General features: G+C 54.9%; 1 protein-coding gene across 3 annotated transcripts; it reads right to left on the bottom strand.

Moving 5' to 3' along the window:
• Window positions 1–411: 411 nt before the first annotated feature.
• On the bottom strand, window positions 412–10,785 carry Gprin2 (G protein regulated inducer of neurite outgrowth 2). 3 transcript variants are annotated; one of them, XM_045137853.1, is made up of 2 exons: window positions 10,750–10,785; window positions 412–5,627 (listed from the first exon to the last, which is right to left on the bottom strand). In XM_045137853.1, exon 2 carries the CDS (start codon window positions 5,619–5,621, stop codon window positions 4,269–4,271), a length of 1,353 nt encoding a protein of 450 aa, XP_044993788.1. In that variant the 5' UTR covers window positions 5,622–5,627; window positions 10,750–10,785; the 3' UTR covers window positions 412–4,268. The 3 variants fall into 3 exon arrangements, with proteins under 3 accessions (XP_044993788.1, XP_044993787.1, XP_044993789.1); XM_045137852.1 differs by lacking the exon at window positions 10,750–10,785 and adding an exon at window positions 10,529–10,728; XM_045137854.1 differs by lacking the exon at window positions 10,750–10,785 and adding an exon at window positions 9,470–9,494.
• Window positions 10,786–14,179: the final 3,394 nt, after the last annotated feature.

Raw genomic sequence — 14,179 nt, 5'->3', positions numbered from 1 at the left:
TAAACGGAAGCAGGTAAATCAGAAAAATGGAAGCAGTGATGACAAGTTCTGCTGAGAATGAAACCTCCAGTCAGGCCACACCATCTTCCATCCTTGCTTAAGGAGGAGGATCCTGGGACTGACTGACGTGAGAGGAACGATGTTAAAACTTTGGATGTTGGGCTGGAGAGATGGCTTAGCGGTTAAGCGCTTGCCTGTGAAGCCTAAGGACCCCGGTTCGAGGCTCGGTTCCCCAGGTCCCACGTTAGCCAGATGCACAAGGGGGCGCACGCGTCTGGAGGTCATTTGCAGAGGCTGGAAGCCCTGGCGCGCCCATTCTCTCTCTCTCCCTCTACCTGTCTTTCTCTCTGTGTCTGTCGCTCTCAAATAAATAAATAATTTAAAAAAAAAAACTTTGGATGTTAACAAATTTCCATTCATGAGGTCCCTGTGAATCTGGAGAAGCCCGGGGACCATGCTGACCTACCTGATGACCCAGTGACATACTCCAGGCTCCACAGTGGCCCTGCCCCACCCTGCCTGACTAGATGAATGACAACTGATAAGGGACTACTCATAGCTTCAGATGACAAAACTGGGTCAGCCAAAGTGACAAATGGGAAGGAATTCAAATGGACAAATGCCAAGCTTTGCCTTCAACTAAACCAAGGTCACTTGGCAAGAACATGGAGAAGACCGCACTGCTTCCAAACAGCAGACAGAGGAAGTGCCTGGGCATTCTATGGGCCACAGGCTCCCCCGAGGAGTGGGTGATGGGCTGTTGGAGGCACGAATACACCTGCCCATGGACCCACTTCACTCATTCACTTTGGGATAGGCCTATTGCCCTATGCAAAGAGCGACTCCAGGGCTCACGTGGCTTCAGCCTGCAAGCCCTAGAGCCAGAAGTGCCCAGGGTCTACTGCCCCTATCAGGGGAAGGAGGGCCAGGGCTTCCCTGTGGGCTATGGGGTTACACCCTTGCTTGTCCCTCTGTCCTTCCCTACCTCATTCTGCTCGCACCTCATAACCCTCACCCACATAGATTAGTGGGGAGGGAACGACCTCCACCAGGCAGCTTGTCAGAGTCTTATTTTTCAGAGTCAGATGCCCAAACAAAGCAGGGCACAAAACTGAGGGCACAGGACCTGGAAAGAGGTTCTAATGAGGAGATTGTAAAGGAATGGGATGTCTGCAGAGGGATGCCCCTCCTGTCACCCTGAAACCCTGTGCGCCACCATCAATGTGAGAGGCGCTAACGGGGGCTGGGGGGAGGACAGGAGCTTTACACGGGTGACGCCACCAAATCCTCCCGTGCTGAAGGAAGATGCACCATTCATTATCATCCCACCTTAGAGCTGAGAAAGCTTAATGTCTTCAGGATCGGTGACTTGTCCGAGATCTTATGGTCACCCACATAAATCCAAGGCTCAACCCTGAGCTCTGCGTCCCCAGGCTATGGCAGCCCACCCCAAACCTGCAGCCTTAGGACTTGCATGACAAGGGCCTACTTCAGGCTCTGTCAAATAACATTCTAGCATGTCCAGAGGACAGAGACCCAAAGCAGCTGGCACGGAGGTGACATCGCAGTGGAAGGGGACTCTTCTCTGTTCTCTCTGTTGCCCGTCCTTGGCACTGTGACCTCCAGGCAGCTGAACCCATGTCCCGGCAGGCACAGCTCCTCTTCTATTTGATCGGTGGCTCCTATGAGATCAGTGGTAGCCTCACCTTGTGCCCTGGCCACAGGACAAACAGGCCCAGGGATGACAAAGCCCCAAGAATCCAGATTTTAGCTGTCAAAGGCCCAAGCTGTCCCGAAAGGGAAGCTCGTAGACAGAAGGAAAGAGACCCCTGGAGGAGACAGCAGAGAGATTCCTTCACACAATGGAACTCTAGGACTCTGGGGTTTATGCCCCTTTAAATTCCCCGAAACAAAACAAGGAGCTAGCTGGGTCCAATGCTCCCTCCCTGTTGAGGCCTGGTAAAGCTCTCATCCCCTGACTTGTATTTATTTTGAATTCAAAATAAAACGAAGACACAACACAATCCAACACCCGCAGGAGTAGGGCCTGAGAGGGATCCGGAATGTACAGCCAAACATCCAGAGTACAAGGGGAGGAGGTCCGGAAGCTAGTGACCATGTCTGGCGGTCCCGATCCAGTCTTGCACAGGGACTAGGCCAGGAAGGGGCCCAGCAAGCCGCCAGCTTTGGATCTGCAGATTCAATTCAGAAACGAAGGCACCTGGACTCCAGGCACACCCGAGAACAGGCTGTGCAGCTCAGCGGGTGGGTACTCTGGGAGCCCCAACCAGGAAGCAGGCTGGGCTGGGTCCCATTGCCACTCTGTGTAAGTTGATCTCAGTCAGGATGAGGTGGGCGGGTGGCTAGCTGGCCTGGCTTGTCCCTTGCTGGGCCCAGCCTTATCTCGACATCTGGGTACTAGATGGAGCATAGGAATGGCAGGTTGGTCCACATCTGCTGAGCAAACTCCTTAGATCTGCATATGGCAGAGAAAGTCCTCGCGAAGTGGGTTTCACTGCTGCCAGCCAAGCCCGGTGGCATGTGGTCCTGCCTCTGCCCCTCCTGAGCAGGCCTATCTACTTTCCCCTTATCTCAGAGTGGCCTCCCCTCCTCCTTTCCAAACCGGAAGAACTTCAGCCTCAGATAACATTACACCATCATGAGGCGTCTGTCCTGAAGCCTCCTCTTATTCCTCTGGTCCACTGGAATGGCACTCCTGCCCCAGACCAGAAACCAGGGCTGCAGAGCTGTTCTCACCCCACCGAGCACTCAAACCTTGAGGATGAGGAAGGTAAGCCAGCTCTCAAGTTCTGGAGTCGAAAACTGTGACAGTCCCAGCAACAGGGCAAGGTCCGGGGCCCCTACTCTGCTGAGCTCCCCCACCCCACCGCCGCTTTTTTAATGAGAAAGAGTGTGAGAAAGAGAATTAGTGTACAGGGGTCTTCAGCCATTGCAATTCAACCTTGTACACTTGCATCACTTGGTGCCTCCGGCTTTCATGGGACCTGGAGAGTCGAACATGGGTCCTTAGCCTTCGCAGAGAAGCACCTTAAAGGCTAAGCCATCTCTCCAGCCCTGAGCTCCCTTTAAACGGTGGCCGGGGGCTCTATCCATGGAGTGCAACACCAAGTGTAGGATAAAGACGACACAGGCCATGCCCACCCTCCTGGACCATAAGAAGACCTTGGGTAATGAAGTCAGTCAGTGCTAAGTCTTTGCGTCCCCCTCCAAATCTCATGGCCCCCACTACCTAGCTTATGTCTGCAGTGGGTGAACAGGCCAGTCCAACACAGGACTCCTCCATCTCCACAGCCTCTCAACAGCAGCTGTTTCCCAGGAGGCGGAGCCCCAAGCCCAGGGTCCCCAGCCAGGCTCCTCGCACTCCTCCGAAGAACTGAGGGAAGAACTGAGGACTGAGGTGAGAACACAGCAATTTCAGGTCCTGCAGCCTCTGTGGGACTAGGTGGCTCTCGGCTCCTCTTCACGTCCTCGAGGCGGGCAGCCTGCGTGACCTGTGGGGGTCAGGCTTCTGGAATCCCCTGGAGGGCAGGCCTGCGGCCCTTCTAGGATGTTCTGCCCTCCCCTCACAGCTCCACTAGAGCAGGGCAGCCTCAGTCTTGCTCTTCAGGATCCGCAGAGCATGCCCTCAGTAAGCCTTCCCTGTCTCCTAAACCCGCATGTGCCACAGAACAATCCAGCCCAGCCTTTTGCCACCACTTCAAGCTGTCCACCCTGGGGGGGCTCATCGGCTCGAGTTTTGCTAAGTGTCTGCCACACCTTCAGGAAAATGAGGTGAAGAGGTGATGGCAAGCAGTTATCTGGTACACAGGGGACCTTTGATGAAATCAGTTCCCTTCCCTAGGGACTCGGGCAATCCCTGTCACTTGGGCCCTCCCATGTAATGTAAGAATTCATTCTTTCCAAGCAATGTTTTAAAATAAAGTCCCCAGAGTCTTGGGGGAATGATGGCAAAGTTCTGAGGGCAGACTGAACAGAGGTTAAATACTTGTACAGAAAAATCAGGATCTTTCTTACACCCAGTGCAGAAACCCCGTCCCAAAGTTCATGAGCCCGTGGCTCTTGGGAAAACAAGCCCTTATAAAAGACAGCCCGGCTGCATGGGGGCGGAAGCCCTGGGCTGTGTCCTGTGGTCCTGCAGGCAGGTGCCGGTCAAGCGCGAGGGTAGGTTTAGGGGACACAGGCCCCTGCTGTCCTCGGTCCTGGCTCAGGGCTGTGTATGGGCCAGACCAGTTTGAGGTCAGAGCTCCTCACTCTGGGGCCGCTCCAGAGCAGCCACAGCAGCTGGGGCGCCGCAGGGACTGCATGACCGCCCGCAGCGGGCCCCTGCGGCTCTCTCCCACCGACAGGCTGTCCTCGCTGACCGGAGCCCGCTGCAGCTGCTCGAACTGCATCTCCAGGTGCTTCTGGATGGCCACGCCGAGCACCTCGGGGTCCACCGAAGCTCCATACACCTCCCACGTCATGCCCTCAGAGTCCCATCGGACATCCCGCACAGGGGAAGCCTCTCCCAGGCTGGACCCCAGAGTTACCTCTGGGAACATGTGCAGCATTGGAGGAGCTGTCAGGGATGGGCTGGTGGCCACAGCCTTGCAGGCTGCCACCGGGGCAGCCTGCACCCCAGCATCCTGGGCTGATGCCAACCCTGGGGCCAAGTCAGTGGCTGAAGTCATGGTCCACACATCTTTGGTCCTGGAGCCAGGCTCTGTGGCTAATCCCATGGTCACCCAAGGGTGAGCACAGCAGTGGGAGTGCCTGGGATGACCCCCGGGCCACTTACAGAGGACTCTCACCCCATACTGAGCCTGAAGCCCAGACTCACTCACGGATGCCACCAGTTTGGGAAAAGCCAGGATCCCTGGAGCAGGCAGGGCATGGCAGCAGCCACCAGCCACAGCCTCCCTCCTGCTGCACAGCAGAGCTGCTGGGGGCACAGCCTGGCAGGAGGTGACAGACGGGTGTCCGGTGTCTTTGGGCCCACCCTGGGGACTGCTGCCACAGGTAGTTGTGCCCTCCAGGTTTAGGGGTGGCACCCAAACCTGACTCTCCCCCAACATCCAGGCTGAGTTAGAAGTCCCATCCTCCGGGGCTGGCTCATTTTCCAGGCCTGCGGGGGCCTGGCCACCCTGGCCGGTGGCATTGCCAGGCTGCAGGTGAGCCCTGTGGACAGAGGAGCTGCCAAGGGCTGAACAGCTGAGGCTGGCCTTCCTAGCACCACCGTGACCCTGGGTCTGGGCACTACGAACCAGGTCTGAGTGGCTCCTCTGCACAGCAGCCACACAGGGAGCTCGCAGACGACACAGGTCACCACTGCCCATGGTGGACACATTACCCACGGTGCTGCTCCGCCAGTGACCTGCCACACTGGCCTGTGGCCGGGGACTGGAAGTCTGCTCAGTATGGCACTCTTCTTCTTCCTGGCACCGGGGCCTAGCGCCACCTTCACTCGGCTGGCCCTGCCACACGGTACTGCTGGCACTTTTGCGGAGCTCTGGCCTCTGCTCCCGGCCCTCACACAGCAGACTGGATGAGCTCTGGGACAAGGGCTGTGGGCGGGGACTCTGGGGTTCCCTGGCCCCTGGCTCAGGGTGGCTGGAGCTCATGGCTGCCTGCAAGAGAGAAAAATGGAAGTGAAGAGAGTCAAACTGGATGTTGGCACATGAGCTGGACTCTGGTGTGAACTCACGCTGCGCTGGGCACACTGGGTTGGCAGCTCCAGAGCCAGCATTCCTGACCTGTTAAGAGTGACAAGACAGACACCAGACACCTCAAATCAAGGTCTTCCCACCTGGCTGTTCAGGAATGACATTGCAAATATCTGGTTATCAGTGTCTGGGGAGCGGGGCCCTGGAGACCACCCACCGTGCCAGTTGTTAACTCTACAGTCTAGTTTATGGGGTGTGGGGGAACCCAGGGAAGAGGCCAAGCCTTCGGGAGCCCTAAGAGTAGATGTGTAGCATCCTGGTGAGGCGTACGGGACAACAGTTGTCAGTCAATCAGCACAGAAATGTTGCAGAATTTCAACAAGCAGCACAGCTGGACTGGCGAATCCTAGCCTGGGTCCTCCTGGAACGGGCAGCATCCGCCTTACTAGAGCCGGGGCCTCGTGTGCGCACAGCCAGGGCTGCGAAGGTTTATAGGGTGAAGGAGTAATTGAATACGAGACCCAATGAGAACAGCCCTAGGTTCTTCTTCTTGTGTCCCTCTCGTGTCTGGTGGCCAAGCTCGGCAGAGCCGTCACTTCTCTGAGACTAAGTCTTTCCAGCAATGAATGGGGAACAGGTTCCCTGACTGCCACCTCTAGCTCTAGGTCAGGGAGATGGCAGCCCTCAGCCCTTCACTCTGGGCCTCACTCGGCACATGTCCACTCAGGCCCCAGCCATTTCCTGAGCTGCAGCTAGGAACGTGGCAATCATTTAGATCTGGCTACGCCTAGGGATGGTCATCTAGCAGGGAGGAAAGATTCCCAGAAATTCAGAATGTGCAGAACTTCAACCTCCTCCTCCTGGTGTGCCTATGACCTCTTACACAGGTCCCCACCCCTGGATCTGCCTCAAGTCAGTGCAGTGCTCTTTCATCCCGGCGTCTTCTCTTGGGAACTTTTCCTGGCCAGTCCACTGGGCTGCCTCCGTGCCCGGCTCAGCGTCATACAGCCGGGATGGAATAGCCTGGCTGACCATCAGCTTCCCCATCCCTCCAGCCGGAAGTTGGCAGAGGCAGATCTACAGGCTGCTCCTCACCATCCAATCAGCATCCTGCACTGACCTGACATCCAGTTGGCACCCAGAGGATGCCTGCTGGGTGTCTAACAGAGAGAATAAGCAAATAAAGGGACGAGCCCACAGAGTAGGCTGAACACCCAAAACTCTAGGGAGGACCCTGCCAAGGGAGCAAGCTCACACTGGGGAGTGGTTTGGAGAGGCGTTCCGGACAGAGTCGAGACTCGGGGAGAGAGAAGGTAGTGCCCATCAGAAGGAATGGGGAGGCAGGTGAGTCACACGTCAAGTCCAGAGAGAAGTGGCAGACAGGCTGGGACTTGGGAAGAACTAAGAGGGTCAGGGCGCCTGGACCGGCCCAGTCCTGACCAAATGAGAAAGATCCCTTTGGAACTCCCAGTCAGGCGGGACAGGCTGGAGAGACAGGACAGGTACAGAAGGCAATAGCTTCGGTTTGGGCAATCCAAGTCCTGTCCTCCCACCCCTAGCTGATAAGGACTGCCAGGAAACCAACCACCCTGGCAAGTTGAGCAAGGCCACCAGAAAGGGTATGTAGCAGAAAGGGCTCCTAAACTTTCTGCGTCCCTGGAAACATCCCGTGCTGAGCTCAGGAGAGCCCACAGGAAGGAGGATTCTAGTGTCTCAGCAGAGATCCAGTTCAGTACAATTGTGGCCATCATGACAAAGGTTCCACTCTGTGCTGTCAGGAGGGTGGACCCTAGTCCTATATGGCTTGTGAACAACTGACAGGCAACCACCACCATGACCAAGAAACGGGTCACCCACCATGTACCAGGCAGGGGCTACCTGTTTTGCAAACAGTCTCATTTCACTGTCATAGAAAGCAGTCACTATCACCATTCACAAATGAGGTCAAAGCTCAGAGGCCCTGTGCAATGACCAAAACCCTGACGTTTGTACACTTATTTAACAACTGGCCACATAGTTACTCTAATGATAATGCCACTCTGAAGTGTCCCATCCAAGCTTTTCTTTAGAGCAAAAGCCAGACTGGTCCCTGGAAGGTGAGGAAAAGGATGAACAGCCAAGAAAGGACATGAGCCCAGGCGCTGCCCTCAGAGAGCTCTAACATGGACAAATGGGGGGGAAGGCAATAAAACCAATGACATTAACAGTAATGATAACAGCTTCAAGTGCTGGATCACCCACCATGTACCAGGCATGGGCTACCTCCTTTGCAAACATTGTCTTATTTCACTGTCACAGCAACCAGTCATTGTCCCCATTCACAAATGAGGTCAAAGCTCAGAGGCTGTTTGCCAAGAGCACGGAGCTGGCCAGTGACTCAGCCAGGAATGAAGCCCATGAATATGTGAGCTCCTCTGATCCTCTGAGATGCGCAGACCTCCGGTCTGGCCACTTTCACCCTTCTCTGTCATCACTCGGTGTCCCAGTATGCAGCCCCACATGTGGCACTCACACTGGAGCTCATGACATGCCAATGGAACCAATGAGTGGGAGCAAAGTCTGCCCCCCCACACACACACACCTGCCCTACCTGCTTCTTGGGCTACATGGAAAAAGGATGTCAGGCGTACACCTGCAGGCGCAAATCCTATGGTCATCAACAGCACCTAGCAGGGTCATAGGCATGGATCTAAGAATCTCCAGGAGGTCCTATCAGAAGAATTTATAAAGCCTGGAGTGAGGCCCACCACTTTGGACCCTGCTAGGGAATCAGTCAGCCCACTGGCTCCCTGAGCAAACAGGAGGGACAAGACTAGGGGCCTCCAAGTCCCCACCGGAGACCTAGTGAGAAACCATCAACAAGAACAGTATTGCTGGGCCCAACTCCCCAGACACTCCCCAGTGCCCAAGGCTAGCCATTCCCCAAAGGGACCAGTCAGTAGAGAGACCTCAGTGGAGGCCTATGTGTCTATTAGCTCCCTTCCCCACCCTGCCAGTGACAGGGAACAAAAACCAAACACCAGAGCAGTTCAAAAATGTCAAAGAACCCAGAGCTGCAAGTGACCAGTTTAGAACCTACTTGCATGCAACGAGCGGCTAATACCATTTTAAATAAATGCCCCAGATGTGTACATCCTTCCAGACTAGTCCAGCCAAAGAGACTGATGGGTCTATGCGACCCCAGGCCAGGGAGCTAAGGTCTTTGGGGTATGTTTGTACAGGAGGACCTGGGTGCCCATCTCAGACCACACTGTGGCATCCATGTAAGCCCCTTTTTGTAAAGCAGTAAGCACTTAAATGGTGACTTCTGTATCCAAAAAAACACCACAAGAGGGAAAGCAAATGGGAAAAGTTGGGCACGGGTGGTGAGGTGGGGGACAGAACTGGTGACATTAAAATATAGAAGTTACAGGCTGGAGAGATGGCTTAGCGGTTAAGCACTTGCCTGTGAAGCCTAAGGACCCCAGTTCCAGGCTCAATTCCCCAGGACCCACGTTAGCCAGATGCACAAGGGGGCGCACGCGTCTGGAGTTCGTTTGCAGTGGCTGGAGGCCCTGGCGCGCCCATTCTCATTCTCTCTCTCTCTCTCTCTCTCTCTCTTTCTCTCTCTCTCTCTCTCTGTCGCTGTCAAATAAATAAATAAACAAAAAAAATATATATAGAAGTTACTCCTCAAGGTCCACGTATCCATACACTGCCCCTACAAACCCCTCACAGCCTCCAACTTCTTCGCATGGTGGGCCCGCCCGCTAAGGCAGGTAGGTGGTTAGATCTGTCCCAGAGCCCAAGGGATGAAAGGGACTCACTCAGACGGAAGACGGGCAACGCAGCAGTCCTTCTGAGGGAGGGTTTCCGGAACAAAACCCCACACAGGTACCTAGGAGCAACATTCTCTGAATGGAGGAGTGCCAGGGAAGAATTCTGTCGCGTGGAACAATGACCTCAAAGATGTCCACCAACCCGCCATGCAGAGGCCCAGGCCCCCCAATAGCTCCAAACCACCAAAACCTGCCCTCTCTCCCTTGGGAGGTTGTCCACTCCCTGGGTGGTGACTCTGGGGAGGCTGGTAGGTGCCACAGTGCCAAGAACCCCAGCCTAGAAGCAGGCCTAAGTGGCTAGTGTGTCCCTACCTTGCACACCCCCCCCCAGCACAGGACCCCAGCATGGGCGCACGCCCCACAGTGACCACGCCGAAGGCCAAGGCAACAGGCCCTGCCAGCCTGCAGGGAATGAGGTCCACACAGTTGCACTGTGCCAGGCAAGCACAGGCCGCCCCTGCAGCCAGCCAGAGGCCTGAACACACACAACACGCAACCTCCCTGGCCAGGGCTCCCTTCCCCGCGCCTGCTGAGCAGAGCCCCACAGGGGTATGATGGGGGGAAGGACCCAACACATCCCTGAAAACTGGGCTGCGGATCTTCCCGGGACAAAGGCAGAGACTGTAGGGAGATGGGACAGTGGGCGGGCGAGGGAGGACTGCAGGAAGGAAAGGGCGGGGGCGATGGCAGTGGACGGGCGCCCGCTGACGGGGGGCGGGGAGGCGAGAGGATGCCCAGGGAAGACTTTAGGGAATGGTGGAGGCCAAAAGAGGTCGCCGGCCGAGAAAGGACAATGGGGTGGGGGGGGGGGTGGTCGGGCTGGAATAAAGGGACCCAGAAAGGAGCACTCGCCAGGGCCAGGGGAGGAGAGCTGCGGGGAGGGATGAGGCCAAGGGGGCGCCGATGACTGGCTGGGGCCGAGGGTCTGGGGCGCAGGCAGCGGTGAGGAGTGGGTGGGGTGGGTTCCGGGCCGCGGGAAGGGCGGGGCGCCACCGCCCACCGCCCATGCCCCCCGCCACCTTCCCCCCCGCCCCACGGGCCTCTCACCCTCTCGCCGCCCCGGGCCCGCGCAGGCCGGCGGAAGCGCTGCTGCTCCTGCGGCCGCTACAGGTGCCCAAGATGGAGCCGGAGCCAGGGGCTGGGTCCTGGATGTTTTCCTTCCGAGCCAGCTCCCCGGGAGGCAGGGACCCTCAGCGGGGGGGAGGGAGGGGGAACTGGTACCCGGGGAGCCCGGGGAAGGGGTGCAGGGGGGCGGTGGCCCCGCTCACCTGGGCCGGCCCCGCGCTCTCCCGTGGAGTCGGCGCCCAGGCCCCGCCCCCTGCCCGAGGACCCGCCCACCCCCGCTCTAGGCCACGCCCCCCGCTCCCCCTCTAGACCCTTCCTCAGGGCTGTCCCCCCATTGTGAGATTCTTTTAGCTCTTCCCCCCACCCCCTGCCACTGTCCTGCGTGTTCCAAGCCCGCTCATCTAATGCACAAAACAGCCATTTTCTTGTCCCAGCCATTTGATTCCCCCATCTTACAGGGCAGTTTTCCCCAGGCCTCCAGGTGTCAAGGTCACTTCCTCATCACTGGGGGGCAGGGGGAGCTCAACTGCTGTTTCCTCCTGCGCTCAGTCTACAAACCGGGTGGTGACCCCCCCCTCCCTTCCTCACGTCCAGGACCCCAAGTCATTTGTCCTCGTGGCCTACTTCCCACAATTCTGGCTATATTTCTGAATACACTAGCTCCGGAACCCCGGAAGCAAGGGATTGAGAATTCGTCATCCCCCGTATTTCTCCATTCCCATCCTCTCAGCCCCGTAATCTCAGGAGACCCAAGCTTGACTCCAGTCCTTGGAGCTCCATGATACCACCCTTGATCCCCAGAGCACCCGCGTTGGCCCCAAGATCCCAACATCATCAACTCCTTCCCCAAGGTCACACCTTCAGCCGTATCCTTCAGGTCCAGGATTAGTGTTCTATTACCACAGCCACCCCCACATCCCTGTATCTACACTTGTCCTCCAACCAGACCCGATTTGAGGGTCTTCAATCTCCCAGCCCACCACAGGGATGCCAACAGCAGGCATTCACAGTGAATCCCATGGAGAGCAGACCTCGCCCCATCACCTGTGTCCACACAATTCATGTTTCTCACAATTCATTGGATCCTTGAAATTTCCTTCCTCACTCCCATCTTGTCCCTCCCCAAGGGCCCTGGTGTCTCCTCCTCCTGGAGGGCCTGAGAGCCCCTTTACATTCCCTCAACATGCCCAGGAACATAGGACAGGAAGCATTCACCCAGGCTTGGCCTGAACCCCTCCACCCTCAAGAAATTCCTGGTGCTCACCCCTAAAGGCCACCCCTCTTTAGTCAACACCAGCTCTGGTAACTACAACATGTCTTTTCCATACTGATCTGAGGTGTCTCCTTCAAGTTTGGGGATCCTACACTATCCCTGTTTCTCCCCAGGCTTCTGTGGGATGTTAATCTGCCAAATCAGGCCTTGCCAGTTTAACCTATGTACCCTCTGTGGTTCGGGGAGTGAGCTGTCTCATTGTTGCTGAGCATCCTAACCAACAGGGCTATCCACTTAGGGAGCCCAGGTTCTTGCTTTTCCACCACAAACAGCCTATCTAGGGATCCTGCCAAAAGGGGCTATGGAATTCGTTTGCCTGGGACACTAGGCACTTCTAACCATGACCAGGAATTGGCACTCTTGTTCATAATCATATTTCCTTTCTAAAGAATCCACCTGAACCTCAAGAGGGCACATGGCTACAGTGAGAGTTAGCACAAGACCCCAGGCTCTTGAGCATCCTGATAGCTCTTCAAGAACCTCAGTTTGTAAGTGAGGTAACCCAGGCCCAGAAAGCCAAGCGCCACATGTTCTCTCTCATATGTCGATACTAGCTACAGATGACTGGGCTTCTGCGTGAGAATGAAAATACTTAGTAGCAGAGGCCAGTTAGTTAAAAAGGAGGCATAAAGGGAAGAGAAAGGAAGGGAGGAGGGTACTTAATAGGTTGATATTGTATATATGTAAATACAATGATTGTGATGGGGAGGTAATATGATGGAGAATGGAATTTCAAAGGGGGAAGCGTGAGGGGTGAGGAGGGAGGGAATTACCATGGGATTTTTTTTTAATTACTTTTTATTTATTTATTTATTTTATTTATTTATTTGAGAGTGACAGACACAGAGAGAAAGACAGATAGAGGGGGAGAGAGAGAGAATGGGCGCGCCCGGGCTTCCAGCCTCTGCAAACGAACTCCAGACGCATGCGCCCCCTTGTGCATCTGGCTAACGTGGGACCTGGGGAACCGAGCCTCAAACCGGGGTCCTTAGGTTTCACAGGCAAGAGCTTAACCGCTAAGCCATCTCTCCAGCCCACCATGGGATTTTTTTAATAATCATGGAAAATGCTAATAAAAACTTAATTAAAAAAGGAAAAAGAACCTCAGTTTCATTTTGTGCTAGCGGACATCTGCTCTGCTCATGCCCACAGACGTAGCCTGGCTGGACCATGCCACCAGAGCCTTCGAGCATCACCTTGCTCTCGGCCTCTTATCCCATTGGCCCTTTTGTTGCACTCATTGCATCAAGGAGGCTGTCCTGGTATACCAGTTGTCCAGGGAGATTCTGGGTGGAGACTCAGACATGAATGTGGACTCCAACTTCTCAACATAGGCACAGGCCCTATGATTCCACACCCAGGCCAAACTCTTCATCTCTCTGGGCATAGGTTTCCTCATCTGCAGAGTGACAGTAATTATACCTTCCTTCCTCACAGGGGTGTGGGGAGGATATGGTTGTGAAAGTGTTCTGTGAAGTGTTCATGCTGGTGTCAGTCAGTTAATCCCACAGTTACAAAGAAAGAATAAATAGTGAGGAAGGACTAGAGTAAGGAAAGAAAGAAAATGAAAGAAAGAAGGAAGGAAAAAAAAGAAAAGAAAGACCAAAAAAGAAAAGAAGAAAGAAAAAACAACTAGGTGAGAGATGGCTTAGCTGTTAAATGGCTTTGCTTGCAAAATTGGCCTGCCCATATTTTGATTCCCCAGTACCCATGTAAAGCCAGATGCACAATGAGGTACATGCATCTGGACTTCGTTTGTAACAGAAAGAGGCTTTGGCTCATACATACACTCTTTCCTTCCCTCCCTCCCTCTCTCTTTCCTCTCAAATAAAAATATTTAAAAAAAAAAAAACATAGCTGAATGGATGGGAACAGTATCAAGGAAGCACAATCTCTCTATTCCTGATAGCTGAGACATAGACCTGCATCCTCATTTCTTGGGATCTAAAAGAATCCACAAACTAAATCTCGGCATTGCTCAACAAGCCTTAACCAGAGAAAGAAAGATCTTCAACTATGATCTTCCCACACAGGGTGGGGACACTGTCAAGTGACCAAAGTCCTGCTAGGGTCATAGAAAGGAGGGAACAATTGTTCTCCAAGGGGACAGTAGGGTGATGGTGCCAGACTAAGGCAAAGTGACATTGAGCGGTCACCAGAGCTGAGGTGTCCGCTGGGGACAGCTGTGGTAGTTTTAGAAGAGATGCCAGGAGCTGGAATGCATCTGTGTATAATCAGTGTAAGAGAAGCTGTGGCTGAATAGGACAGTATGTCTCTTGTGACAAAATTATCCCTAGAGTACAGGAGACTTTTCTCATCATCAGCTCCATAAACAAAAAGACAGTAACACCCCAGGACTT

The sequence above is a fragment of the Jaculus jaculus genome, chromosome 18, assembly GCF_020740685.1.
Source record: "Jaculus jaculus isolate mJacJac1 chromosome 18, mJacJac1.mat.Y.cur, whole genome shotgun sequence".
Taxonomy (NCBI): domain Eukaryota; kingdom Metazoa; phylum Chordata; class Mammalia; order Rodentia; family Dipodidae; genus Jaculus; species Jaculus jaculus.
Note: the sequence above shows the minus strand (reverse complement) of the source record. Positions and strands in the feature narration are given on the sequence as shown.